The following is a 26,427-nucleotide window of genomic DNA, read 5'->3' as shown; positions in this document are numbered from 1 at the left end:
GTAGTGTGTTGTGTTGCGCGCCGTGCCACTGCTGCTGCCGGTGCTGGAGCGGGGCAGGGGGGAAGGACGAGGGGGACAAACCGGGAGGGGCGAGGGGCGGGCGGGCTGGCGTCATCCGCACCCCGGCCTCTTTTCGGACGCTGTCGGCTACTCTCGGCGAGCAGCCATGTGACCTACACGTGACTCCCACCAGCCAAACACAATGCAGTAAAGATCGTGTACATGCGTAAAGTTGGATAAACAGAGCGCAAAGTTAGACAATTAAAATCATCAGATACCGCAACACTTAAAAAAAAATAGCCAATCCACGTGTTACACCACTAATTATTATGTCGACTAATAACTTTATGGGTATTTTGCTGATCTCAAATCTGCAGTAAAACATTACATTGTTACACCTCTTCATTCCCTTCACCTGCGTTTGGAGACGCACAGTCTTGCACTTCGCAGTAATACCACGAAGAGGCAGTGTTGACTTGTTAATAAATTTAAATTTATCAATCATAGCAGGAGGAATTTATTTTCTGAGTAAAAACTTGAAAATATTAATACATTTATGTTATTATCTACTTATTTATCAGTTTGGGTTTGTTTTTGTACCACATAGCCAACATCTGATCGTGCGCATTGGCACTATGGTCATACCTGGTGCCAGAGAAGTGTGCAGAGATTTACCGGGGCGGTGTGAGATTCTTGGCCGCTCGAGTGATGTGTTTTTCGGCCAATGCGTCCGCGTACTGCCCCTGCGAGGGCGGGGCGAACCAAGAACTGTGAGACATTTCCGTGTGTAAATAAATTGAAGTTTTGGGGAGGTGTTTTTGTAGAGAAACAAGTGTGTTACTAGGCAGGATATATATGTACCACTCTCGGATCACATGATTTTCAGAAGACAAATGCAAGGCGGCACTTCTCATGGAGGAAGTACCAACTAAAGCCATGTCAAGTTGTGAGGACTTTTAAATGTACTTTTCTTTGCGATGTGTATGCGGGAAAAAGGAGCTAAACTGGAGTATACACGTATGCTGAAGTTAAAGCGAACTTTCGACCTGCACAGAGATGTGGTGTGTGATCTGCGCAAGAAAGAAGCGTCAGTCTGCAGAGTCAAAGGTGAGGCAGGTGTCCACTTGGATGGACAGCACACAACAGTAGCCTGCAGCCATTGTAGGTTAAATCTCTACTGACAATATGAATACTCTCTGCTCCTGCTTTGTGAACATACCTGGTGCATGCTTAGTTGGAATGTGTAGCTACTATTTCAAAGTCCTGTATTACACAAAATTAACTCTTGTGAGCTTTAAGCCATGTTACAATGGTGTTACCTCATCAAGAACATATCTGGAGTTGTGTTTTGTTTCATTCACACGTTTGAGTAATCCTTTATTAGTCTGTCTACATCTTTAAAACTCAAAATGCACTTTTCCACCTTGTGATGTCATGAAGCGGTAGTTTCCAAATTAACAGCTACCTTTTGCCTTTTGTTCAATTGGCAGTTCCAGATCTGAAATTGTCCAAATTGTCCAAATTATTCTAGTGAAGGTCTATGGGGTTTAAAAACACAGTGGAGCACAACCTGTATTAAAACATGACATCAGAAAAGTCAGAGTTCAGAGTTCTTGAGAGAAGAACTCTGAGCTAAATATGCAGGGTTTGTGTATTAAACATGTGTGAATGAAACAAAACACAACTCCAGATATATTTGTGATGAGGAAATATATAACTTAAATCAAAAAATAATTTATTGTGTCAGGCCTGGAAACCTTCAGTCTTGTCTGAGTACAATTTTGCTATTCCTCGTCTTGTCTATCACCTGCGGCATTTGAAACACAAAGTTAGTTAGAGTTAGTTGCAGTACGTTCTTATACTATAAAATCATTTTCCTCCAAGAAGTATGTGCTGTACAGTCATGCACCTGTGTTCATCTGTTATTGTTCCTCCACAGAATACTCTGGAGAGGTAGACGCGCGTATTCTAAACATTGAGTGTGATGGGGGCATCCTTTACTCCTGGAAGGTACGAACTAAAAATAATCTGTGTTACACCCTATTGGACACATTCCCTGATATGATAACACATGGTAGTGATGTTTTCAATAACCGTATTCGTACATACATTTCTTCTAATTTTCTGCTTGACTTAAACCTCTTTGACGTTGTAGAAATCCCTGGGCCCTCTGGTAGAGTATGAAATGCGCCCCATACAACTGCATCTTCTCCACGGCATACATTTTTAATGACAGAGCTGCATAAAATCTAGTTGTGGGTTTTAAAGGTTAAGTCCACAGATAGTCCTTTTTTTTAGTAAGCTGCAAACCAGCCATTTTTTGGTTTCAGTCCAAGTGGTGTCATTTTAAGGTCTGTAAGATGCATCAGAAAAGCAAAATAGCGTTAAAGGTACACTATGTGATTTTTCTGTTGGACAATCTGCTACCTGCTTGTTGCATGGAGATATTACTTTGCCTAAAATGCTCCACAGTATGGCATTACACTTGCTTAATTTTATTTATTGCTTAAAAATACCATGAAAAATTCCATTCCTACTATGGGTGGTGTCACCACAACATGGTGTCATCTAACATGCCTGGTGGTGTCACCTGCTTGTTTTTATTTCTGGGGAGAGATAAGTTTATTGCCATACTGTGGGATGTACCAGGCAAAGCAATATACTATATCCATGGAAACAAGCAGGTGGTTACATAGTTCACCTCTTTAATGCAAAGGATATCAGTAAAATTAGTAAAGATGTAAAAAACAAAAATGGCCGCTTATAATACATTTTACAGATAAATACTGTATTATACTGCAATTTCTTTTCTAAATAGCAAATCAACAAACCACATTTTGAAGAATAGAGTCCAAAACTGAAATAGACTCCAAAACTGAAAGGTTTGCTCTCAGAGTTTGAAAAGGTTTCATTTTATCATTGAAAAATTAGATGTCAAATGACTAACTTGAAGTGAAGCAGTTTAGGTTAATCAGGAAGGTCAAAGCAAGTAATGAACAGGTCAAGCATGACAATTTTCACATGCCACGGGAGCCCAAACACCATCAAAATTACGTGGGTTTTTTGTCTGTCTTGTTTAATCAGTTTAATGATTCATTATCTTTGAAAAAAATACCATTCATTTTCTACATGCTTGCAGGGAGCCACAGGAACCACCAGAGTTGGGAAATATGATCCCAAAACAAAACAAAACAAGGTATATTTATTAAACCATAATGTTCAATATGTTTTGCACAATGTTTATGTGGGAGTGTTTTAGTGAGACATACATCCTGGAGTGGTTGTTTTTGTTTTTCTCCACAGCTCTTGTATACCTTTGACAAGCAGGTGTGTGTAAGCAGCTGTTCCCTGAATAAGGAGGAGACACTGTTAGGTGAGTTTGCTAATATAGAAAATATAAACAGATTTTTGCATTCATTTAGCTTGATATTGTTATTTGCTACTTAATACAGTTATAAAACCTATTAAAGGTGCTCTATGTAACTTTTATATTCTAGTCTTATTCTTGTCTTTGCTTGGAATGTTCCATAGTTTGACATCAAAGGTTCACTGCGTAACATTTCTAGTGGAGGGTTCGCCACCTGTTTATCAGGTTAGCACCAGGAGGAGGCCCCGGGGAAGACCCAGGACACGCTGGAGGAGACTATGTCTCTGGTCTGACCCGGGAACGCCTCGGGGTCCCCCTGGAGGAGCTGGAGGAAGTGTCCAGGGTGAGGGAAGTCTGGGAGTCCCTCCTTAGACTGCTGCCCCCGCGACCTGGCCCCGGATAAGCGGAAGAAAATGGATGGATGGATGGTTTGCCACCTTTTTATCTCCATGGAAATGTTATTGCTTTATCTAGAATATTCCACAGTATAGATTAAACATATCTATCACGAGGGAGACAAGCAGGTCACAGCACTACGCCTTATTACAATCCAGATCTGTGGAGAGTCGCTCTTGTTCACAGAAGAAATTAATGTATTTTTGAGCAAAAGAAACACATGTAATGAATAAATAATAAATGGATATGTATAATGTCATAACATGGAACATTCCAGACAAAGCAATAAAAATCTCCATGGGCACAAGCAGGTGGTGGACCCTCCATCAGAAAAGTTGCACAGTGCACCTTTTAAGTATAGCAGATCTTTGGCAGTTTTTGACTTAACAACATGAAACTTGACACCACACACACCTGTCCTATTAGGATGACACCCCGAGTGGTTCAAGAGTTATGCTTGGAACAGACAGACAAACCAAGAGGAGGAGATACAGACAGACATTCCTTGCATTAATTGATAGATTTTGCTTTTCATTATGGTGTTTTTTATTGCTGAAAATGAAAAATCTTGAAAAAAAAAAAAGCATCCAGAGCGAGATGTGTCATTCAGATCTAACCTGAAACTTGAACTGGTGAGACTACCTGCTTTCCTCCATTTAAGTTTAATGCCATACTGAGGGTAATTTCATATATATATATATATATATATATATATATATATATATATATATATATATATATATATATATATATATATATATATATATATATATATATATATAGGCAAGGCAAGTTTATTTGTATAGCACAATTCGTACACAAAGTAATTCAAAGTGCTTTACAGAATAAGAAATACATTAAAATCATAATAAAAACAAATCAAAACATAAATAATCATGAAGATTAAAATTAAAAAAGAGAGACATAAATTGGAGAGAAGAGTGCGGAATGAAAACCTTTCAGTTATATGCACAGTTAAACAGAAATGTTTTGAGTCTGGATTTAAACAGCGTCACAGAAGAGTCTGTCTCACATGTTCAGGAAGACTGTTCCAGGTTTTAGCTGCATGAACCTGAAACGCTGACTCCCTTTGTTTAGTCCTGACTCTGGGCACCAGCAGGAGGCCGGTCCCTGAGGTCCTCAGAGTGCGAGATGGTTCATATGACACTAACATGTCACAGATGGACTTTGGTGCTCGGCCATGGAGAGACTTGTACACAAGCAGAGCTGCTTTATTCTCTGAGGCACAGGAAGCCAGTGCAGAGACCTGAGCACAGGACTTATGTGCTCGTACTTCCTAGTTCAAGTAAGGACCCGAGCTGCAGCATTCTGGATGTTCTGCAGCTGTCTCACAGCTCGTTTGGAGAGACCAGTGAGCAGACCATTACAGTAGTCTAACCTACTGGAGACAAACGCATGGATAAGTTTCTCCAAGTCTGCTTTAGACAGTAAACCTTTGATTTTTGCTATGTTTTTTAGATGGTAAAAGGCTGCAGATGTTATTATATATATTATTATATTATTATTATATATATATATATATATATATATATATATATATATATATAGATAGAGAGACAAGCAAGTTTTAGACCCTCAACCAGAAAAGTTGCATAGCGTGCCTTTAAATGAATACTATTATGTTTTTGTTTATAATTTTACATCTTATATAGCTTGTTTTCCAACCTTTAAAGGTGCAGTGTGTAACTTTTCTGGTAGAGCGTCCATCAAATGCTTTTCTCCATGGAGATGTGTGCTTTGCTTTGTCTGGAATGTTTCACAGTATGGCATTAAACCTTTCTATCTTCATAACGAGTAAACCAGACCAGATCTGTGGAGAGGCAACCCTGCTCATAGCCAGAATGCCTTTTTTTTCTAAGTATTTTTGAGCTATAAAACCACATGTAAATAAATAAATAAATAAATAAATATGTAAATGAACATAAAGTAGAGCAGTTTAATGTCATGCTGTGGAACATTCTAGGCAGAGCAGTGACATATCCATAGAAACGGTCGGACGGACCTCCAAGTTACACAGTGCACCTTTAAAAACACTGGAGTAAATATTGCTCTAAAACCAGGAGACTGGCAAAGAATTAAGCTACTTTGAGCACTTTTATGTACATAAACGTAAGAAAAAGTCTAATTTAATTGCAAAAATGTGATGGATTAGTGGAAACTAGCTGTAGACTGTTCTATAGCGGACTGTATTGAGCCTATTGATTAGTTAATTCTTCCCAGAGTGAGAGAGGAGAGGAGGAAAGTGTGAATGAATAAAATTAAACACAAACTGGAGTGTTTAAACAAGGAAAGAGCATTATTACGTACATCAGAACTTACAATACTGTGGCTCCAACATTATCTAGATACTGCAAACGTATAAAGGTGGCACCTGTCTGTATACATCATTTATTGTATTTTTTTTCCCATTCAGCTGTGAGTCTGGCACAAAATACAGCAGAAGTTGGCGGGATCAAACCAGGTACTATGTTGTCTCCATTAGGGCTGCACAATCAAATCGAAATTGCTGTTTGCGCTGGCAGAATTATCAACTTACAAAGGTAGCAATTAATTAGATAACAGTGTGTCCTCTGTAGAGAACAAAATATCCTGCATTTTTATTGGAACCTTCTAGTTTAGAGTTCTGCAAACCCATGGTAATGTATTATTAGTATTATGAGTTCACTTGTCTTTTCTCATGTGTTAATTCTGCTCGGGGTTGTTTACAATTTGCATTTCTACATTTCAAGGTGAGACACTGCAGGTGAAGAGGAAAAAATCTTAAATTTAGAGATGTCTGTTTGAAACTTTAACTGTTTATGCACAAATTGAGGGAAAATAATGTATTACACTTTGTCATAATGTAATGTTTTTATAAAAACGGCTAAAAAGTACAATTTTAGGGACATTTAAAACAGAAAGTTATATACAAAAAAAAAAAATAGACATAGGGGATTGTGGATATCTCATTTAATATTTGGAACTGAAAACTTGCCAACAAATTCTAATTTCACCTCACTTTAATAACTTAGACTTGGAATATGACATGAAAAAATTCTTCTGTACATTCCGTTCAAATCTTGTTAAGTACACGACTGTAAAGTTTGGTGCATGTACTGTAAGTGCTACTTTAAGGGGTGATCCTTGTGTCCCTACAGGGGGGAAATGCATTTTGAGAAAACGGCCTTTGAAGTTAAGATGTCCCATATAACTCTATGGCTGCAACTTGATTAAATTAAATATTAAAACATCTTTCAGCGCAGAGTGGGCGATTTGGTTGTTTCCACATGAAAGCTTTTATGCTAAGAGAAAAAAAGATCAAAAAACAAAAAATAATTGAAAAAAATGTTTTGCCTGTAGTGTTTCCACTTAAACATAAATCAGACATCTTAGTGCTATACTTGTCCAACAAATACTTTCATGTCTAAAAATGATATAACATTATGTATATTGCTGTTTCATTCAATTTTTCTTTGCAGTGGTCAAATGCCTCACCCTGCTCATAGAAATCCACCCCATCAACAACACAAAGGTCCTGAAGGCAGTGGACTGTAGGGTCAAAGTTCAGGTAAGCTTTGTATAAAATGGCTGCTCAAATTCACTGTTTTTATGACATCCACCAGCTGACGATGCAGTCTCGGACCGTCATGACTATAGAGTGTCATTCTGTATTTATTACAAGTTTAAAGTACAATAGCCTCAAGATGACATCAAATTTATTTTCTTCTTTTCTTCTTATTTATACAGGCTGTCTTCCCATGTTGTTTTATAGATTGTTTTAATGGTAAATGCAGGTTTTATTGAGCTAATCTAGAGAAGGGGGTCACCAGCTACTGCTCTGTGTCTCAAGCTTGAGCCCAGTTTAGTCTAGCTTGGTTTGGTTCTAGTCCTGGTTTAGCTTCGGTCTAGTCTAGTTTAACTTCCAGGTTTAGTCAAATTTTAGTCCCAATTTTTATGTGGTTTGTTTACAAGTGTTAAAGGGCCTATACTGTATTACACTATTTTCTGGTTTATACTATATTGTTGTTTCCTCATCACAAACGTACCTGGACACAAAACACTCTTTTCCACCTTGTGATGTCATGTGGTAATACAGAAAGTGCTCCTCTGTGTTTTTGAAACCCTTGGGCCTTAACTAGAATGATGTGAATAATTTCAGCCCTGGAATTTCCTCTTTTCTACTCAACTAAAGGTAAAAGGTAGCTGGAACAGAGCATTTTGAACTTTGGAAATGTCGACCGACTAATAATAAAGGGTAACTGAAATGTGTGAATGAAACAACAAACAACTCCAGATATGTGTTTGTGGAGGTAACAACATTCTGACATGGCTAAAAGCTCACAAGAATCAGTTTTGTATAATATAAGAGCTTTAACTCCTTTAACCTTGGAAGCATATTTGTTCAGGTAGACTCAAAAAGGGAAAAAAAATGCAAAGAAAGTTATTTATGAATCTGTACTGAACAAACCAAAAAATCTAAAGTTGGTTGAAAATTTTAGCTTGAAACTCATTCTTCTTGCAGCTTGGCAGGTAAATGAAAGAATCACTTTATATAGACCCACTGCACTAGCCTGATACGACTGTGTAACTCTTATTGACAGACACGCTACCGCACACTAGAAAATATACCAAATTTCCATATATTCCCACTTATCCTTTGCATACAAGCGCTTCAGTTTATTTGTAGACAGGCTTTAATGTACAAATCCTGTAAAGCTATATCACATTGCGTTTAATGATGCACAAATTGGCACGTGGATAGATATACCGCTTTAAAATGAGAGAATTAGCATAGCACACCCTCCATCTGCCAGCCCCAGCTCACCGCCAACTCATGTTCCCTTATGGCTCTGCACAGTTCCTCCATCAAGAAGAGGCTGACAGGAGATCAGTGCTGGAGAGCCACCTGCTGCTGCTCACTGAAGATGGCTGTAAGTCTATGTGGCCTTAACTTCTCATTGGGGTTCGGTGATGTGATGATTTAATAGGGTTCTGCGGTTCATGACATTTTAATTGAATCAAGAGCTGTTCTTTTTGAATTGTCACAGAGATGATTGGGACTTTTTGATTGACAAGTCTACAGCTAATCCTGTGGCAGTGAATGCATGCGGTTTAGAGCAGAGGTGAAACTTCAGATCAATACCTTGGGATTTACTATGTGTTAAATGGAGCTGCAGCGAGTTGTGATATAAATATAAAATAAAATATTGAATGAAAAAAAAAAACATTAGGATTTTGAGCCATATTACTCATCCCTAATATGAGGTATCTATTTAAAGGAACTGCATGTAGCCTTCACTCTTATTAAAAAATACTATAATCACAGCTAAACCTGTGTTGCCAGGGCCTAAATCTGCATACTGGTATATAGGATTAGTACATAATGAGCGTGGTACATGGAGGTACGTCGTCCACCCACTTCTCCCGACGTGAGATATAAAAAAACCCAAACAAATACAAAATAGCTACAACTTAAATGTCAAACAGGAGCTATTGGCAATGGTGAAAACAACCTGCATAGGCTCATGATATATACAGCACTGTCCTACAGTGACCTGCAACATGAGGGTCCAGGACTAAACCAGGACTAAACCAGGACTGAACCAGGACTAAACCCGGACTGAACCAGATCTAAACCAGACCTAAACCAGATCTAAACCAGGTCTAAACCAGGATTAAACCAGGATTAAACCAGGACTAAACCAGGACTGAGTATCGGGACAGGTCCGGAGGTGTGCTCGCATATACCGTCGGGTGACTGCAGGCGAAAGGACCGGCACAGAGCTCCGCGCCCCACGGGGCTATGTGCAGCTGTCGCCCAGTCGTGCTTTGTAGACACCATGCTCCGCGAGCTCGGGGTTCTCTCTCTCTCAAGTCCAAGATTAGTCCTGGTTTAGTCCTGTTTTAGACCCAATTTAGTCCTGGTTCAGTCCTGGTTCAGTCCTGGTTCAGTCTTGGTTCAATCATGGTTTAGTCCTGGTGTAGTCCTCATGCTTCAGTCACAAATCGCATACCCCCACTTAAAAAATCTCCACTACACCACTGTATGAGATGTATGCAAGTTTTTTTTTTTTTTTTTCTCAGTATATGGACATCAGGTTGCAGCAGTAGAGGCATGCATTAATGATTGACTGCAGGTCCTGGAGTTTATGTAGTCAAGATTCAGAGTCCTTTAAGGTTTTAAACCAAGTGAATTTCAACATACTGGCAACCCAAATGAGAGACTTACGTGTTCTCATTCTTACTGAATAATCATCTTTAGAACCTAAATATCAAATCATAACCTTAACCACATGGCCATAATGTCCAGTGTTTTTGTAATTAAGCATGACAGTTGTTATCAGTAAAAGCTATATTTTATTTGAACATGTTTATGCTTTATCTGAGGACACAGTTAGGTCATGTTTATTGAATTTAAAATAAAACACATCTTACTTAAAGTGGAAAGTGATTTTTTGTATCTTTCAGTTGTCTATCATTGACTTCCTCCATGTACTCCTCAGTGTAATAACCGCTTTTCTTCTGTTGTAGATGTAGACCTGTACCACATTTTGCTGACCAGGCAGGAGGGCTACAGAGTGGTGAGTCCAGGATCCCCAATACACAGTAGAAAATATGTTAGATTGAAGATATGATGAAGTTGTAACATTTTTAGAAATCTTTCCATCTATCTTTTCCCGAAGCAGTATCACATTGAACCCTATACCCCCACAGCTTAATCCCAGCTCACAGCAGAAATACAAATTACAGTTCGCAATCTGGCTCAGTTTTGTGCAAGTATTCCTGTCTCTTTTTACCAATAAAAATGTAATGCACAGGAGTGTAATGAACTGAATCAGGTTTTTATCCATTGGTTTAAGTGTACCCCAGTTACCCATTCAACTGTGTTTAATATGCTCATGTGCTATGTAGTATGTAACAGCGTATAAAGTAGACTGGCACCATTTTTGGCCCAATTAGCTGTCCGTCTGTTCTTTACAATGTTGCAATCTAGAGTTAACTACTGTATTGTTCGAAAAAGACAAGATAATCCAGTATAAATTATAATTTGAATGCATGTTTACTGTGTCAAAGTTATAGTTACAGAAATGTATTGACTCGGGTTTCGTAGTTGGCAACTTGGTGGTTCAATTTTAGCTCTGATTAGTGGATACTGTCCTTGTGTCCTTCTGCAAGACACTTCGCCCATCCTTATGAATCTAGTGTGTGACTGAATGGTTGGTGGTGATTTGAGATTGAAAGTTGTAACTATATTCTGCTTCCTCAAAACCACCATTCAGTGCTTTTTTCTTCTCTTAATCAGATCTCTTTATATCACCAAAAAAGTGTTTAAATAGTAGCATTGCTTTTATATTTAGGGTATGCAAGATTTTTATTTCAAATTTCATAAACATGACCTATCTGGTGACATGTTTAAATCAAATATAGCTTTTACTGATTACACTTCTAATGTTGATTTTCTTTAATTATGAAAATATATAACTGTATCATGTCAGTCAAGTTGCTGATGTTGAATTTAGTGTTTATCTAAATCTATCTTTGTCTAGTCAAGAAGTAGAATGAGTCTCACATGAGTCTCCCATTTGGGTTGGTTTTAGTGCTGAAATCCTGTTTATTTAACCTAAAAGGACTCACTACCTAAACCCCAGCAGCATTTGGTATTGCACTTTAGATCAAATATATTACACAATATTTGATGCTCTAAACATACTTTTGTTGTTTTCTATGACAATTACAGTAAAATATTCAATCTGGAAGCTCAGATCAATGATAAACTGAGAAACTCCAGCTTTAATATTTTTTTAGGATTATAGTTCCTTTTTTAAACCTGCAGTCATTTTTAAGAGTGCAGGCTGCATACCCTGCCCTTTAATAAACCCATAGTTCATTCGTGCATTGTTCCAAGTGCTAAATAACTACTTTGTGATGAGAGACTTGCGACATTTGTGAAGACATAACTTTCTTTAAACTTGCTCATCCCCAAGACTCTGTGGGTAAAACAATTGGTACTACAAAGTAATTCATCACAGGGCCCACAATGCTTTTATTCCCCACATCCAACTTTTAAAACTACAAAGCACCTTTTATCCTTGTGAGGACTTTGCATTAAACATTCAGAACGTCTGCAAACCTGAATTTGAATGTGTTTGCTCAACCCAGGTGATGGTGAGTCCCGAGAGACTGACCAGAACCGCAGAGAGGATTGTAGAGGACCTCTGCTGGGTCCAGTGGGATGGGCACACACAGAGACTGTACTATGTGACTCATAAGGTAAGACTGATTTTCAAAGACTTTAACCAGGTTATAATTGTTTCCCCTTCTTATTTACCCTCTTGAAGTTGTTTTTCGAACGATTCATGCTTGTTTGAGCAATCTTTATTTCTTTATTTTCAAGATGGCATATTGATAAAAAATAAAATAAAATAATAATAATAAAAAAAAAACATTAAAAAAAATAATAAAAAATAAAAAATTATAAAAATAACAACAGCACTCTTGGTCATTCAAGCTTAAAGGTCCAATATTACATGAATTTTACTGTTAGGCATGTTATGATGCTGTTACCTCATCAAAAACATACCTGGAGTTGTATTTTCTTTTATCCACACTCGAGTAACCCTTTATTTATAGTCTGTCTGCATCTCCAAAGCCCAAAATGCTCTGTTCCACCTTGTGATTAATTGATTGTGTTAACAGCTACCTTTTACCTTTTGTTCAGTAGAGATTGGCAATGGGAAGGCTGAAATCATCTAAGTGATTCTAGTGAAGGTGTATGGAGTTTAAAAACACAGTAGAGCACTTTCTGTGTTACCACATGACATCACAAGGTGGAACAGAGTATTTTCTGTTTGAGAAAAGCTCTAAATATGCAGGGTTTGTGTGTTAAACATGCTTGAATGGAACAAAAACAATATTAACTACATTATATCATAGATCAGAAAACCATGTACCCATAACATATGTCCTTTAAGTAGCTAATCTGTTTGTGCAAATTATATTCATTCATTTCATTCATAGTCTCATTGTTGTTGTTGTTTTTTTTTGCATTAGTTGTACTAGTATTATTAGAGTTGAGAATAACAGGAAATCTTCTTTGTGTCACAGGGCAAGTTCCTGCTGCGATGTGTGCAGTTCTATCCAAATCACTACTGTGAAACTGTGGTATGTCTCCAAGTTTTTTAATCAATTAATCATATTCTTTTGGGCAATGAAAGCACTGTTTTTTACAATAACATGGGTTAAATTATTTGAATTTCAAATATGGATTCAAGTCAGTTTATCTATGCTGCTATGAACTAAATGATTACTTAAATGATAACTTGTGTCATGACATTTTTACTGATTCTGAACTTTCTAGATAATTTCGATTAAGTACTCCATTAAAACTAAGTAAGCTTGAAATAAAAGCAAAGTATTGTATTGTTCAAAGCTAAATTGGGTAAAGATTATCATTCTGAATGCATTTAACACATCTGGGTAGATATGCAGCGCTTTTTTTCTGTTTAATTCATTGTGTTTTATTTCCATAGCTGGAGCTCCCATTGGAAATGCCGGCTAATTCATTCCCAGCAGTCAAGTAAGCCAATGCATACAGCACAAACAGAAAAACTGTAGTCTCAGCTTTCCCGCATTTCTCTGTATATTATTAATACCTTTGATTGGGCAAACACAAGTTAATCCCTATACATTTCCTCTGCGGTGTTGTTAAGTTTATTTTTGCAGGCTGCATTCATCATCATCATTCTCCCTTGTTTTGTTTATTTATGTATTTGGTCAACAGGTTTGTGAATCTGGGTTTCGACCATTATCACACAGCGAAACCAGAGCAGGAGCTTGTTAAAATGGAAGTGTTCACAGACAGAATAGGTAACATGTTTTCCCATACGCATAATGCATAAATAATGTGTCCCCAGGTTATGAACTGTGCTTCTACTGTACATCACTAATGTATATGTTATATGTTGTGTCATTTTTCTCCCTACAAACAAGAACGTAAGTCCACACTTTTTAAATGTAGAGTTGGTGTATTTTAAACAAGGTCATTCTTTTTCTATCAAAGGATCCATGTTAGGCTATTTTCTGATCTATGTTATAATGTTTCCTCATCAAAAACATACCCAGAGTTGTGTTTTGTTTCATTCATACATGTTTAACACACAAACAATGCATATGTAGGCTAAGTTCTTCTCTCAAACTGAAAATGTACTGTTCCACTTTGTGATGTGGTAGTACAGGAAGTGCTCCACTGGGTTTTAAAGTACTAGATTAAATTACTAGAATGTTTTGAATGATTTTAGCCCTGGAATTGATGTTCTGTACTGAACAAAAGGTAAAAGGTAGCTGTTAACTTGAAATATACCACTACATAACAAGGTAGAACAAAGCATTTTGAGCTTTGGAGATGTAGACAGACTAAGAATAAAGCATTACTCAAACGTGTGAATGAAACAAAACACAACTCCAGGTATGTTTTTGATGAGGTATCAACATTCTAACCTTTAAATGTATTAGGTAAAATGCTAAATTATGTATTGTGTTGGTATTGTGGTTCCTGTGTGATTTTTCTTATTGATACTTTGCAATGACATCACGCTGAGGGGGTTCTACATGTATGTCTATATCGTGGAATGTTCATGTACCACGGTCATGCTCACATTAGCAAACATCCTTAATTTTTGTTTTTAGATAATCTGAAATCTCAAGAAAAAATAGAAAAGGGTCAGGGAATGTTGATGAAATCAGCTGCAAAGTATCAATTTTGGTTAACAAGGAGTAATGAGTAAAACTAAAAGTGTTTTGGGTTGTTATAATCGATTAACTTCTTTGTGCAAGCCTTGTCCAAACTAAAGCACTTTGATTTGAATAGATGTAAGTGCAAGAAATTGGACATCCTTCCTTATTGAGAAACAAAACAGATCTTTTAAATATGCTCAAATCAAAATAACATGTAGAGTTTTTTCATGTTTTATTTTGGGCAAAACTTGCATTTAATCAGATGGAGATTATATGCTAATGTATTTAATTATCGAACGTACTTGAGAGGACTGGTTCGGTTGTTTTGCATTAATGACACACTTTGCTTTTCTCAGGAAGCATGTGCATCTGCTACAATCACCCTTTGAACAAAAACAGCAAAGAAGTGGTCTACACTCTGTCTCTTGTCCACAAAGGTAAAGGTATTCATGTAATTATATGTAGAATAAGTCTTATAACATTAATAACATTTTCATATACACTACCAGTCAAAAGTTTGGACTCACTCTCTCAATGTTGTTTTTTTCTATACGTTTACTACTTTCTTTTGATATGCATACAGATGACATCAAATATATGAAAAAAACATTGCATGAGAGGGTGAGTCCAAATTTTTCACTGGTGTAAAGTGTATATTATGAAGTTTGTAGTCTACATTTAATAATAGTAATGAATAGGTGAAAAAGTTCTGTCTGGACTGGCCTTCTGCAGGTGGATTTTATTCTGCACTCTTCTATTTTAAATTATTAATTTAAACATCATTAAAAAAGGATTACTTACTTTTGTATTTGCTTTTATAGTGATTTAATGCATTTTCTGTAAAGCACTTTGAATAACTTGAGTACAAATTGTGCTCTACAAAAAAAAACTTGCCTTGTCTACCATCCTTATTATGATTTTAGCCCAAATACAGCAGCATGAATTTCAGTGTATTCAGTAATAAATATATTCATTGACAGATGCATTCACTCATAATAAACAAATACATGTTCTCCTATCACTTGGTGTGTAAAAGTGTGTGTATTTTTTACACACTGTTTGTTTGACTTGTGTATCTCTGTTTTTTGGCCCTTCCACAGGCTGCAGTAAAACGTTTCATGTGTCTCTGGGCAGCGTGGAGTTACCGGAGAGAAGTGCTCAGCTTCATCCTCTCTTCATCCCCATAGGTTCAGAACAAACAGAAAAACATAGTAACACTCTCCCTTTCCATCTCTCTTTAGCTTTCTCCCTTTCTCTCTTTCGCTCTCTCTCCTTCTCACTTCCTCACTCTGTCTCGCTGTCTCCGTGTCTCTCTCGCTTTCTCTCTCCTTCAGTCTCTGTTTCTCTCCCTGTCTCTCTCTTTCTCTTTATTTTGCTGTCATTATCACTTTCTTTCTCACCCTCCCTCTCTCTTCCTCTCTCTCTTTCTCACATTGTTATGAATTCAACAAAGCGCTCAGTGTGGCTCTACCTCTCACTATGACACATGTAATTTGTTTTTGTATTCACAGTGAACACACACAACCAATAGTAATGAATGCCCAGAGTGTAGGAAATATTAAAACATGCAAGAGAAGTGTCCCCGCTGTTGCTGCACTCTTGTCTGTGGATTTCTATAGTTAAAGGCACACTATGTTTCTGGTGGAGAGCCTGTTGCCTGCTTGTCTCCATGAAAATAAGACTGAGATGTTTAATGCTATGCTGAGGAATTTTGAAGACAAAGTAAATATATCTTCATAAAGACAAAGCTGGGTATTATTATTCATTATAGACAAGCATATGGGGGACCACCAAAATGTAACATAGTGCATCTTTAAGCACTGTAAAAACACATTTAATTATGTTTCTTTTATGGACAATTGAAATGAACACATAAAGTCCATCAGAGTGTGCCCAAGCCAGGATGTATAAGCAGCAGCAAGGAGAGTTTAGTGAGGGAGTCAGCTGAAGATTTGGTATTTTTTAGTACTTTAGTACTAATGTAAAAATGTAGATTAAACATGAACAAACATAATTCAAACCCTGCATATTTAGGATGAGCTCTTCTCTCAAACAGAAAATGCTCTGTTCCAACTTGGGATATAATTCAGTAATACAGGAAGTGCTCCACTTGTTTTAAACTCCATACACTTTTGCTACAATCATTTGGATAATTTCAGTTCTGAAAGTGCCCGTCAAAAAGATGTAGACAGACTAAAAATAAAGGGTTACTCTAACATGTGTGAATGGAACAAAACACAACTCCAGGTATGTTTTTGAGGAAGTAACCACATTGTAACATAGTTAAAAGCTCACAAGAGTCAATTTTGCATAATATAGGACCTTTATGTCCCTATTCCATTCTCCTTTTTCTCCATGCAATAACAATAACCGATGAAGATACAATGTCTGACAATAATATCTGTTTTATTTTTTAGGTTACTACATTATGGTGTACGTGAAGGGCTATTTCCTACACCTCATAAACACAAGGCAGCAGGAGATGCTCTGCCACTCTCTGTTTCTCTCTGGTAACTCTGAGAACTCTCCATATTATAACTAAAGGCGACGGTGTAGTAGAGCTTTGACATTACTTTGTTAACTTTAAGGTCATGACGTGGACTTGGGTCTGCAGTGGGGAACGGTCGACGTCATGGTGGTGCATTCGGAGGAAAAGGCCAGTGTATCTCTGCTGGAGCTGAGCAGTGGGAGGGTCCACTCTGCAGAGCTCAGTGCTGCTCACCTGCTGCAGATACTCAGAGCTGACAAGGCTTTTAAGTAAGTTAGATTTATGCACCCTATACTGTACAAAACATAGCCTATAGGTAATGTCCATATGGGGATAAGGTAGAACAGTGTTTTTCAACCTTAACTGAGTCACTGCGCTTGTTTCTGTTGAGTTCATGTGACTGCACACCATCCACCGAATCACTATCACGTTATTAGTTCAAGAATTAGGTGTAATAATTAATGTCCATGTTGCTATGTCTGGCTCATTGGATTTTGCAATTGTAGTTTGCACATTTGCACATATAAAACTTTAATTTGGGACTAAAACTGATGCTAAACCAGAACTAGAACATATAACTACATTTGAACTAAACTCAATATTTTCTGATTCAAAAGCCCTGGACACTCCAAGATGCTCAAGTATCATATAATTGTTTGTTTGATACAGTAGAGTAAACTCAAAGTGGACATCTTTTCAATGCAAACCTGGCAATCCCCCAAGGCACACTAGAATTCCCTGGCACACTGGTTGAAAATAAAGGAGGCAGAATATACTGTGGTGCAATAATGATTCTTAGACTGTGGGGTGGGAAGCTTTGGAGGTCCACTGCTGTCTATGCTTATGCAATTATGATACATTTGATTCGCCTTTTCAGCCTTCTCTTTTTAAAATCATACATAGGGTTTGTACTATCATAGACCTTGATAAATTTTATTTAAGACCTATTTTAAACCCCTTTTTGCTGTTTTTTATTAGTTGAATCTTCATTTAGACCCGATTTAGTCCTTTTATAGATGTGGTTTAGATCTGGTGTTATGTAGAAAGCCAAATATTTTCCTGGTGTGGAAAGTATCCATGTGTAAACCATTGCTGTAGACTTATTTCTTTTGGGTTCTCAGTCTGCAGTGGAAAAGTGTTGAACCAGTGATAAGTAATCAGATGGTCCAGTCAACTATTAGAGTTGTCAAAAAAGTACCCTAGCTATATATTTTTAGGCTTAATATTTATCATTAGTGTATTAGTGTATAGTTTACAATAGTAAACATAATATTTGAGCTGTAGAGGGTTGAATAAGTAACTTCTTATTTGTTTCAACTCAAGCCTTTTAATGATACAGTTTATTTAAAATTGTTTACTGGGGTTATTCTGTTTTGTGTCAGTGGATAAAGTAGATTCAATATTATTGTTAACCTCAGTATTTCTTTGTAGCAATATATTGTGGTTTGTAATGTGTTATCTTGACAGGCCTAGTTAAACCTTACAAAAAGCTTGCATGCAAACATTCTGTATTTGTGTTTTTGTTAACACCAGTCAAGTTATGAAGGAATATACTACAGTATTTATGTGGGTGCATGCTACAATGTTTTGTGTAATAACTTTTTGAACACATAATTTTGAGCGTGGGGATATATTGATCAAACTGCTCTACCTCACAATGATTAATCTGTGTCTCTGGGCAACTCGCAACAACAGAAGATTTGTCGATACAATATTACTCTGATTCACATTTTGTTAGACACTAATAAAACAGGTCCCACATCACAGAAGTATGTGCAAATGTGAGGGCGGTTTAAACTCAAATTTACCAAGATAATTTTTCCCACAATGGTAAAACTAAACATAACAGCTGTGAATAACATTGTGTTAATGGTGAGTTTAATTAATAGAAAGTGGTCACTGGTTTGCCATAAAAATTAAAGGGCCCATGGTTTTCTCTTCAAAGACATACCTGGAGTTGTATAGTTCTTCTCTCAAACTGAAAACACTCTGTTCCACCTTGTGATGTCATGAGGCAATACAGGAAGTGCTCCACTGTGTTTTTAAGCTCCAAACAGTTTCACGAGAACCATTTGGATAATTTCAGCCCTGGAAATGTCAGTCTTTACTCAACTGAAGGTAAAAGGAGCTGTTAACATGAAAACTACAGCTTCATGACATCACAAGGTGGAACAGAGCTTTCTCAACTTTGGAGATGTGAACTTTGGAGATTACTCAAACATGTGTGAATGAAACAAAACACAAGTATGTTTTTGAGGGGGTAACAACATTATAACATTGTTTAAAGCTCAATTTTGCCTAATATAGTAAAACCTTTAAACTAATCCTCATAATACCTGGTGTTTACAAATTTGTTAAAAACGGTACAAAATACCCGACAACAAAAGTGGTTGTGAAAACTGTAATTGATCAACTTTTAATATACTTTTTATACTTTTCCTAACCTTTTGACAAATTAAATATTCATGAATCCAACCCAATGCATTTATATTGTGACTAACTAACTGCTTCCTGTTTGACACTATGAGAAGTCAATGAGCGCCCTAATCCTCAACGCTGCACACCATTTTGTTTAAGTGCTTAATTACCTTGATGTTTGATAAGGTTGTTAAGAAGTCAGTGGAGGTTAGAGTGTAATTAAAAACTTTTACTAACCAAAAATCTCTTTCTCGATCTAATGGGGCTTTTCTGTGTGGAGTTTGAATGTTGTCCCTGTGTTGTTGCAAATTAGAATGGATGCAATTAGCAAATCGCAAAGGCTGCAAATTCTGAAGTACCATAATTTCCTCCTCGAACAACAAAATATTCATCTTAAAACCTGCCAACACAGCAGTTTAAATCTGCACAAATATGTTCTGAAATGTGATTTATGTATTACTTTGTCAGTTCATATTTTTAGTATCTTTGTCAATTCTTCTGTTTGCTTTTATAATGTGAACTTTGAACAGAATCCTATTATTAAAACAAACTCTAATTCTACTCACAGTTCCAAAGCTTGTCAGACAAATTGCAATTAGATATTTTTTCTCAAATTATTCAGCCCTATCATCTGAATTTAATTGAAATGAATTATCTTTTATACATATATTTGTACCTGTTTGCCTTATTCCATTGGTACTCTTTTTGTACTTTTCTGAAACACTGAAATGTCTTAATTGCTGGACTAATTTCTAATTGTCAAGGGTCAACTTGGGTCTTTTTACACACAAGTTCTACAACCAGTCCTTTGTCAGTAGAAGTATATTTGTAGCAGAGTTCAGACTTTGGGGAAAAAAAATACATTTTTGTTGTTAAATGTCAATGATTTAAAGCAGGGGTGCCTGGAGATTTAAGGTGTGTTTATGTTTATGAAATTAATAGGCAAGGAAAGACAAGGGAACTTTATTTGTATAGCGCAGTTCATCCACAAAGTAATTCAAAGTGCTTTACAGAATAAGAAATACATTAATATCACAATAAAAACAAATCAAAACATAAATCTCCGTCATAAAATTAAAAACAGTGAGAGACATTAAATAAGAGAGAAGAGTGCAGAATGAAACCCTTTTTACATCATATGCACAGCTAAACAGAACCTGGATTTAAACAGAGTCAAAGTAGAGGCCTGTCTCACATCTTCAGGAAGACTCTTCCAGGTTTTAGCTGCATGAATATGAAACGCTGACTCCCCGTGTTTAGTCGTGACTCAGGGCACCAGCAGGAGGTCCCTGAGATTCTCAGAGTGTAAGATGGTTCATATGGCACTAACATGTCACAGATGTACTTTGGTAGCCTGATCAGTTGGTTTCACTTTGTGGAAACCGTCTGACCTCGCAGCATTAAGATTTGTTTGCTTGACAGTAGGCGGGTACTTTTTTAATTTAACTAATTGCTTCTATTTGGTCGTGACGTATGTAATGCGCCGGAACTCTCAGTGGTGTCCAAGTAATTGACGGCACAACAGCAAACAAAGCTGATTGGCTGGTGCGCGGTTTACAACTTCCAGGGTTCTTGCAAACAGTGTATTCCGATTCCTAACCTAGTCACTGGAGAAAAATGGAATTGAGCGGAGGCACTAGGTGGCGCCAGCCTGGCTATTAAATCCCAACACCTGCAGCGAATCTGGAGGTTCTGAGCTTTTACATTGATGCCAGCCTGGCTAGTACTTTGGTGCTAGGCCATGGAAAGACTTGTACACAAGCAAAGCCACTTTAAAGTCTATTCTCTGAGCCACAGGGGCCAGTGCAGACACCTGAGCGCAGGACTTATGTGCTCATACGTCCTGATTCGAGTCAGAAAGCGAATTTAATTTAGTTTTATTAAGACAAAATAAAATAGAAATGACAATTTTGATTGATCAGTATATTTTTTGTCATATCTCCCAGCCCGACATGGGGTTTTAGTGTGATTGCCCCCTTTCTTCTGACAGATCATTCTAGCTGCTTTGAAGGATGGGTCAAGTCCAGACTTCAAATCTCCCTACTAAGGCGAAAAAGTTGAGCTCAACCTTAACCTAACCATAACCTTATTTCTTATATTCCCTAAACTTTTAATGCACATATAGCTGAGTTCTTGACAACTGCCTTTCTCCCACACCATCTGTCTCTGCCGCACTCTTTCTTATATGCTTATGTGTTATAAATGTAAATTTTACTCTCTGTCCCATCACCCATCCAAGGTGTCCCGACTGTGAGCCTGACCCTGCGCGCCTGGCTGCCCTTCACTGCCTGCTGGTTTACATGGGAAACGACCCAAATCTGGAACTCAAGGTACACACTGAGAAGAGGGAGGGAAGTGGAAGAAGGGGGAGGCGGAGTCAGTGACATTTTAAGGAAATTTACTGCCAGTGGCCCGGGTCGTGGTGCCATCCTTAGTTTGTGTGCAGCTGAGTTCTTTTAACAAAGTTCGTCACAAGATCGATATGTTTTTGTTCATGGATCAAGGAGGACAGATGAAGCGGTTCTGCCTTTTCCCTCCAGGGTAATGATTTTACACACACATTGGATCTGATATGTGTGGTGATAATGACTAATGCTGTGCTCTGCCTGTAGTTCAGTGTGCAGCAAGTAGATGTCAGCGTTGAGTTCAAATTACAAAGAGTATGGGGTTTCAAGGATGAAGACTGATTTACCTTAAAGGTCCTATATTACACAAAATGGACTCTTATGACCTTTAAGCCATGTTATAATACTGTTACCTCCTCAAAAACAGGCCTGGAGTTGTGTTTTGTTTCATTCACACATGTTTGATTAACCCTATATTACCAATATGTTTACATCTCCAAAGCTCAAATTGCTCTGTACTCCCTTGTGATGCCATCAAGTCAACAGCTCCTCTTACCTTTAGTTCAGTAGAGATTGGCAATTCCAGGACTGAAATCATCCAAATGATTCTACTGAAGATGTATGGAGTTTAAAGACACAACAGAGCACTTCCTGTCTTACCACATGACATCACAAGGTGGAACAGTGAAGAATATGCAGGATTTGTGTGTTAAACATGTGTTAATGAAATGAAACAAAACACAACTGAAGGTATGTTTTGTGATGAGGAAACAATGTTATAACATAGATCAGAAAACTGTAATATGAGCCCTTTAATACAAAAAAAAAAAAAAAAAAAAAAAGAGTTCAAGTAGAAGTAAAATGTGTTTTGTCAGAAGAGACTCTGGTTAGCTTTGATGGGATACTGCTGGGAATACCACGTGCCACAGGGGGGCGGCAGTGGCTCTGGAGCATACTGTTGTGCCCTTAGGCAAGACATCTATAATCTTATATAAATGTTGCTGCAGTAGGGACATAGTATATTATCACCAACACTTATGGAGCGAATTAATAATGCGCACAATTTAAAGGGATTTGAGTGTCTGAAAAAAGTGCTTTATAAGATGAATGCATTATTATTTAGTAGCAGCAGCTTTTGTTATTGCAAATGCAGTAGTGGTGACAGTTATGATGAGTAATATTAAGCTGTGTACATACAAATTATTAGTAGATGGAATGTGAATAAACAATAGCAGCAAATCGACTGTCAACTAATGAAGAATAATTAGTTGACATTTGAGTGCTTTGAAGCCGATTCTCTGGGGGTGTGAAGCTAACGGCAAGCGCTGCTCAGTCTGAAGCTCTGTTATCCAAGTTAGACTTTAATCTGAGTTTTATTTTAACACAATCTGGCCAGAATCTTGGTTGGAACTACAGCAGGAGAGTTGATTTGTGCTGTTAAACAAGTCTCTCTCAAATAACATTCGCCAACAGTTTTAGCCACACTTTTTTTTTTTGTTGAAAATCAGGGACCTAAACAGGACCATGCTCCTGAAAATGTGTTGTTTAAATCCATTTCATGTTTTTTCTTGAGTTTTCAGACTTTAGACTTTTTTTTGTTGTCAGTGTTTACTAATGCATTATATTTATTTCCTCTTTGATTACTGGGTCTGATCTTCATTGTGGATGCTGCGGAGGTCAATGAGTTAGAAGCAGAGTTAAAAGTGTGAAGAATAAGACGTCTAGATATCAAACAGTCAAGCCAGGGAAGTTATTTCGTTGTCACAAACACATTATAAAAGAAACTAAGATGTTAGCGCTGCTTTGATTGTGCATATTTTCTTCTCTGAGAGGTCAAGTGAGTTGCCGCTCATATTAGTGCAGAAAGAATTGTGGAAATTGAACATCGAGTGTAGCTTTTTGTGTCCTTTGTATCAGCTCTAAATGAGGCCAGTGGCTAAAAATCAGTGACTTGAAAAGAAACAGGATTGCTACTGGCACATTTTGCTTTGTTCGCCAGATACTTGAAAACGCTGTGTAAATGAACCTCTCCAACTCACGCCTTTGCAGATTTACTTTTGCTTTTGATAGTATCCTCATTATGTCCACGGGGCTGACTTTAACTGCGTGTACTAAATGACTGTATCAGTAGCAAGGCTCAGTATCGGGTTGTTTGGGAAGAAGAAGTGAAACTAAACATTTTAATATTACATGAACAGGAATAAACTTTGTGGGTTGTCTTTTGTTTCAGGTCTAATTTCTTTACAGTTACTTATAGCCTTTTTTAACTTGAGGGCTAGGCAGGTAGTGAATGAGGTTCTTAGAGTAATTTAGTTATAGTATTCCTTATAACTACTAAATACAGTAAAAATAGTAGTAGTTGCAGTAGATGTATGGGCAAGTGCAAAGTACAATACTAATAGAAGTGGTAAAAATAAAAGTAGTAGTAGTTAGGATCAATGTACTTGGGTCTTTTTAATCAAGAGATCTACAGCAAATCAATGTGGTTTAGAGTTCAGACTATTGACTTTTTATTTTTACATAGCAATTATTAAAAGTCTGTCTTCTTTATGTTCAGGAAATTGATACTGAAAGCAATTTTTATTTGTTTTAATACAACAAACCGATAAATCATTAATGCATTTTTTTTTCATATCACCCAGTCCTAGTAGTTGCAGTTACTTTTTACGTAATTAAGTAGTAGTTAGTAGTCCCTTTTAACTATAATTGCTAGACTCCTTCATCTTCATTTGGCTGTAGCTGGATGCTATGGGTGTCACACTCCCTTAGTCCACTTCTTTCTTCACTCTATGGCCTGGACAGCAGCAGTTAAACTTGCTCGTCTGCTTCAGTTTGAATATTTTACAGTAACAAGATTGTCCTGTTCTGATTTGCACTTTGAGCAGCACTTCTTCCTCTGGCTCATAGAGAACACCATTAATCTTCCCAGTTAAACTATTAATGTATTTCTCTCCTCCAGATTATTGAATGGCTGTGCGACGGCGTGAGCACCTTCCAGTCTTTTGATCACATCCAGGAGTTCATTCTAGGTCAGTCCGAACAGGAGGCACACTATCCTCCGACTCTGTCTTTTTATCTCCGCATGTGTCTTACAACTTCACTGCACAACTTTATTCCACTACTGCCTTTGTTTGGCTCTTAAATTTCTCATCACCGACTCCACTCCAAAGAGGGTAGTTTAAAATGGAATTATTGTGGGGCCTTGAATACTTGTAAACAGATTGGATTATAACGGCTTATTTTATGCCTGCTGTGCCTGCCTAGCATTCCTAAAATGTGGGGAAAATATAGAAGAACTTACATTTGTGTTTAGTCCTTGTAGCAGAGTGGTTATCCCTCAAATGTAGGATGAAGCCAGGTTTGATTCCCAGGTTGAATGGGGCTTTTCTGTGTGGAGTTTACATCTTCGCTCCATGTCCAGTTTTCCCCATCAAACTAAAATATGCAAAATAGGGTAATTTTTCTGCTAGATACACTAGAGCATATTCAGCCTGATATTAAAGGTTGCATATTACTCTGTTTTCTGATCTATGTTATAATGTTATTTTCTCGTCAAAAATATACCTGGAGTTGTGTTTTGTTTCTTTCAAACATGTTTAACACACACTCCTTGCATATTTAGGCTTCTCTCAATCTGAAAACACTCTGTGGCGCCTTGTGATGTCATGTAGTGATACAGGAAGCGATCCACTGTGTTTTTAAACTCCATACACTTTCACTAAAATCATTTGGATACATTCAGCCCTGTAATTGATAATCTCTACTAAACAAAGGTTAAAAAAGTTAACAGCGAAAAGTTAACTTGATAACTACACTACTACATGACATCACAAGGTGGAATGGAGCATTTTGAGCACTGGATATGTAGACAGACAACTTTAAGTATGTTTTTGATGAGGCAACAACATTATAACATGGCTTAGAGCTCACGAGAGTCAATTTTACTGTACTGTTAAATTACTGTAATGTTATAGGACCTTTAAGTCCAGTATATCTCTTAAGTTCCAAAACCTCAAATCATAAGGTTCCAGCATGTTTTATATTTACAATCGTTTCTTGCAAACCACTTAACAACAGCCAGTCAAAGCAGCTAGATCCCTCTTAAACCTTAAAAATAGAGTAGAGAACACTGAGGTGGAGTTTTTCATTTATCATCATCGCTACAATAACTATAATAGGCTCCTTTCCTTCAAATCACATTGCAGAGTGCATTCAGTGCTTCTGTGGGACTTCACAAGCATTAATTCTTTATACTTTATACTTTAATTTTCACTGCAAATAAGCTTTTTTTCCCCCCATTAAGACACCCCCTTCTATCTCGTTATACTTTTGCAGTCGCATGAAGGGAGTACACATTGTGATATTATTGGCCATTCATTCTTCAACTGTAGGGAGTATTCTATTCTCTGATAGAGCTGTCCGCAAAGAAATGTCAACAAGAGCCGAGCTGGAGGTGCCCTTGGTACAGCAGTGCAGTGGAAAACTCATCGTCAGACACTGCTCACAATGAATCAGGTTCATGATCTGGAGATGGGCTCTGCTCTGTGGCTGCCCTCTGCTTCTTTCACATTGTCTCACAGGCATTGAAGGATACGAACGCAGAGGTCAAATATCCCTACAGGGCAATATATATAAATTAACCTTATTCCATGGTCAGTGTGGACTCTAATGCTAACGCT

General features: G+C 37.3%; 1 protein-coding gene across 2 annotated transcripts in view; it reads left to right on the top strand.

The window, feature by feature from the left end:
* Positions 1-699: 699 nt before the first annotated feature.
* The window catches only part of gsap (gamma-secretase activating protein), an 81,332-nt gene continuing 55,604 nt past the window's right edge, over positions 700-26,427 (top strand). The window contains exons 1-18 of one of the 2 annotated variants that reach the window (XM_055153654.1): positions 700-1,107; positions 1,940-2,010; positions 3,140-3,196; positions 3,304-3,373; positions 6,198-6,245; positions 7,243-7,331; positions 8,622-8,694; positions 10,295-10,344; positions 11,924-12,034; positions 12,869-12,925; positions 13,294-13,340; positions 13,545-13,630; positions 14,854-14,934; positions 15,598-15,684; positions 16,915-17,007; positions 17,086-17,254; positions 21,643-21,733; positions 24,708-24,777. In XM_055153654.1, the coding sequence (XP_055009629.1) occupies positions 978-1,107; positions 1,940-2,010; positions 3,140-3,196; positions 3,304-3,373; positions 6,198-6,245; positions 7,243-7,331; positions 8,622-8,694; positions 10,295-10,344; positions 11,924-12,034; positions 12,869-12,925; positions 13,294-13,340; positions 13,545-13,630; positions 14,854-14,934; positions 15,598-15,684; positions 16,915-17,007; positions 17,086-17,254; positions 21,643-21,733; positions 24,708-24,777 (1,480 nt within the window). In that variant the 5' untranslated portion in view covers positions 700-977. The remainder of the gene's footprint in view (positions 1,108-1,939; positions 2,011-3,139; positions 3,197-3,303; positions 3,374-6,197; positions 6,246-7,242; positions 7,332-8,621; positions 8,695-10,294; positions 10,345-11,923; positions 12,035-12,868; positions 12,926-13,293; positions 13,341-13,544; positions 13,631-14,853; positions 14,935-15,597; positions 15,685-16,914; positions 17,008-17,085; positions 17,255-21,642; positions 21,734-24,707; positions 24,778-26,427) is intronic. The other variant, XM_055153655.1, reaches the window with a different exon arrangement.

This window comes from Boleophthalmus pectinirostris, unplaced genomic scaffold (genome assembly GCF_026225935.1).
Source record: "Boleophthalmus pectinirostris isolate CB_2022bp ecotype Guang Dong unplaced genomic scaffold, ASM2622593v1 HiC_scaffold_18, whole genome shotgun sequence".
Taxonomy (NCBI): Eukaryota; Metazoa; Chordata; class Actinopteri; order Gobiiformes; family Gobiidae; genus Boleophthalmus; species Boleophthalmus pectinirostris.
Note: the sequence above shows the minus strand (reverse complement) of the source record. Positions and strands in the feature narration are given on the sequence as shown.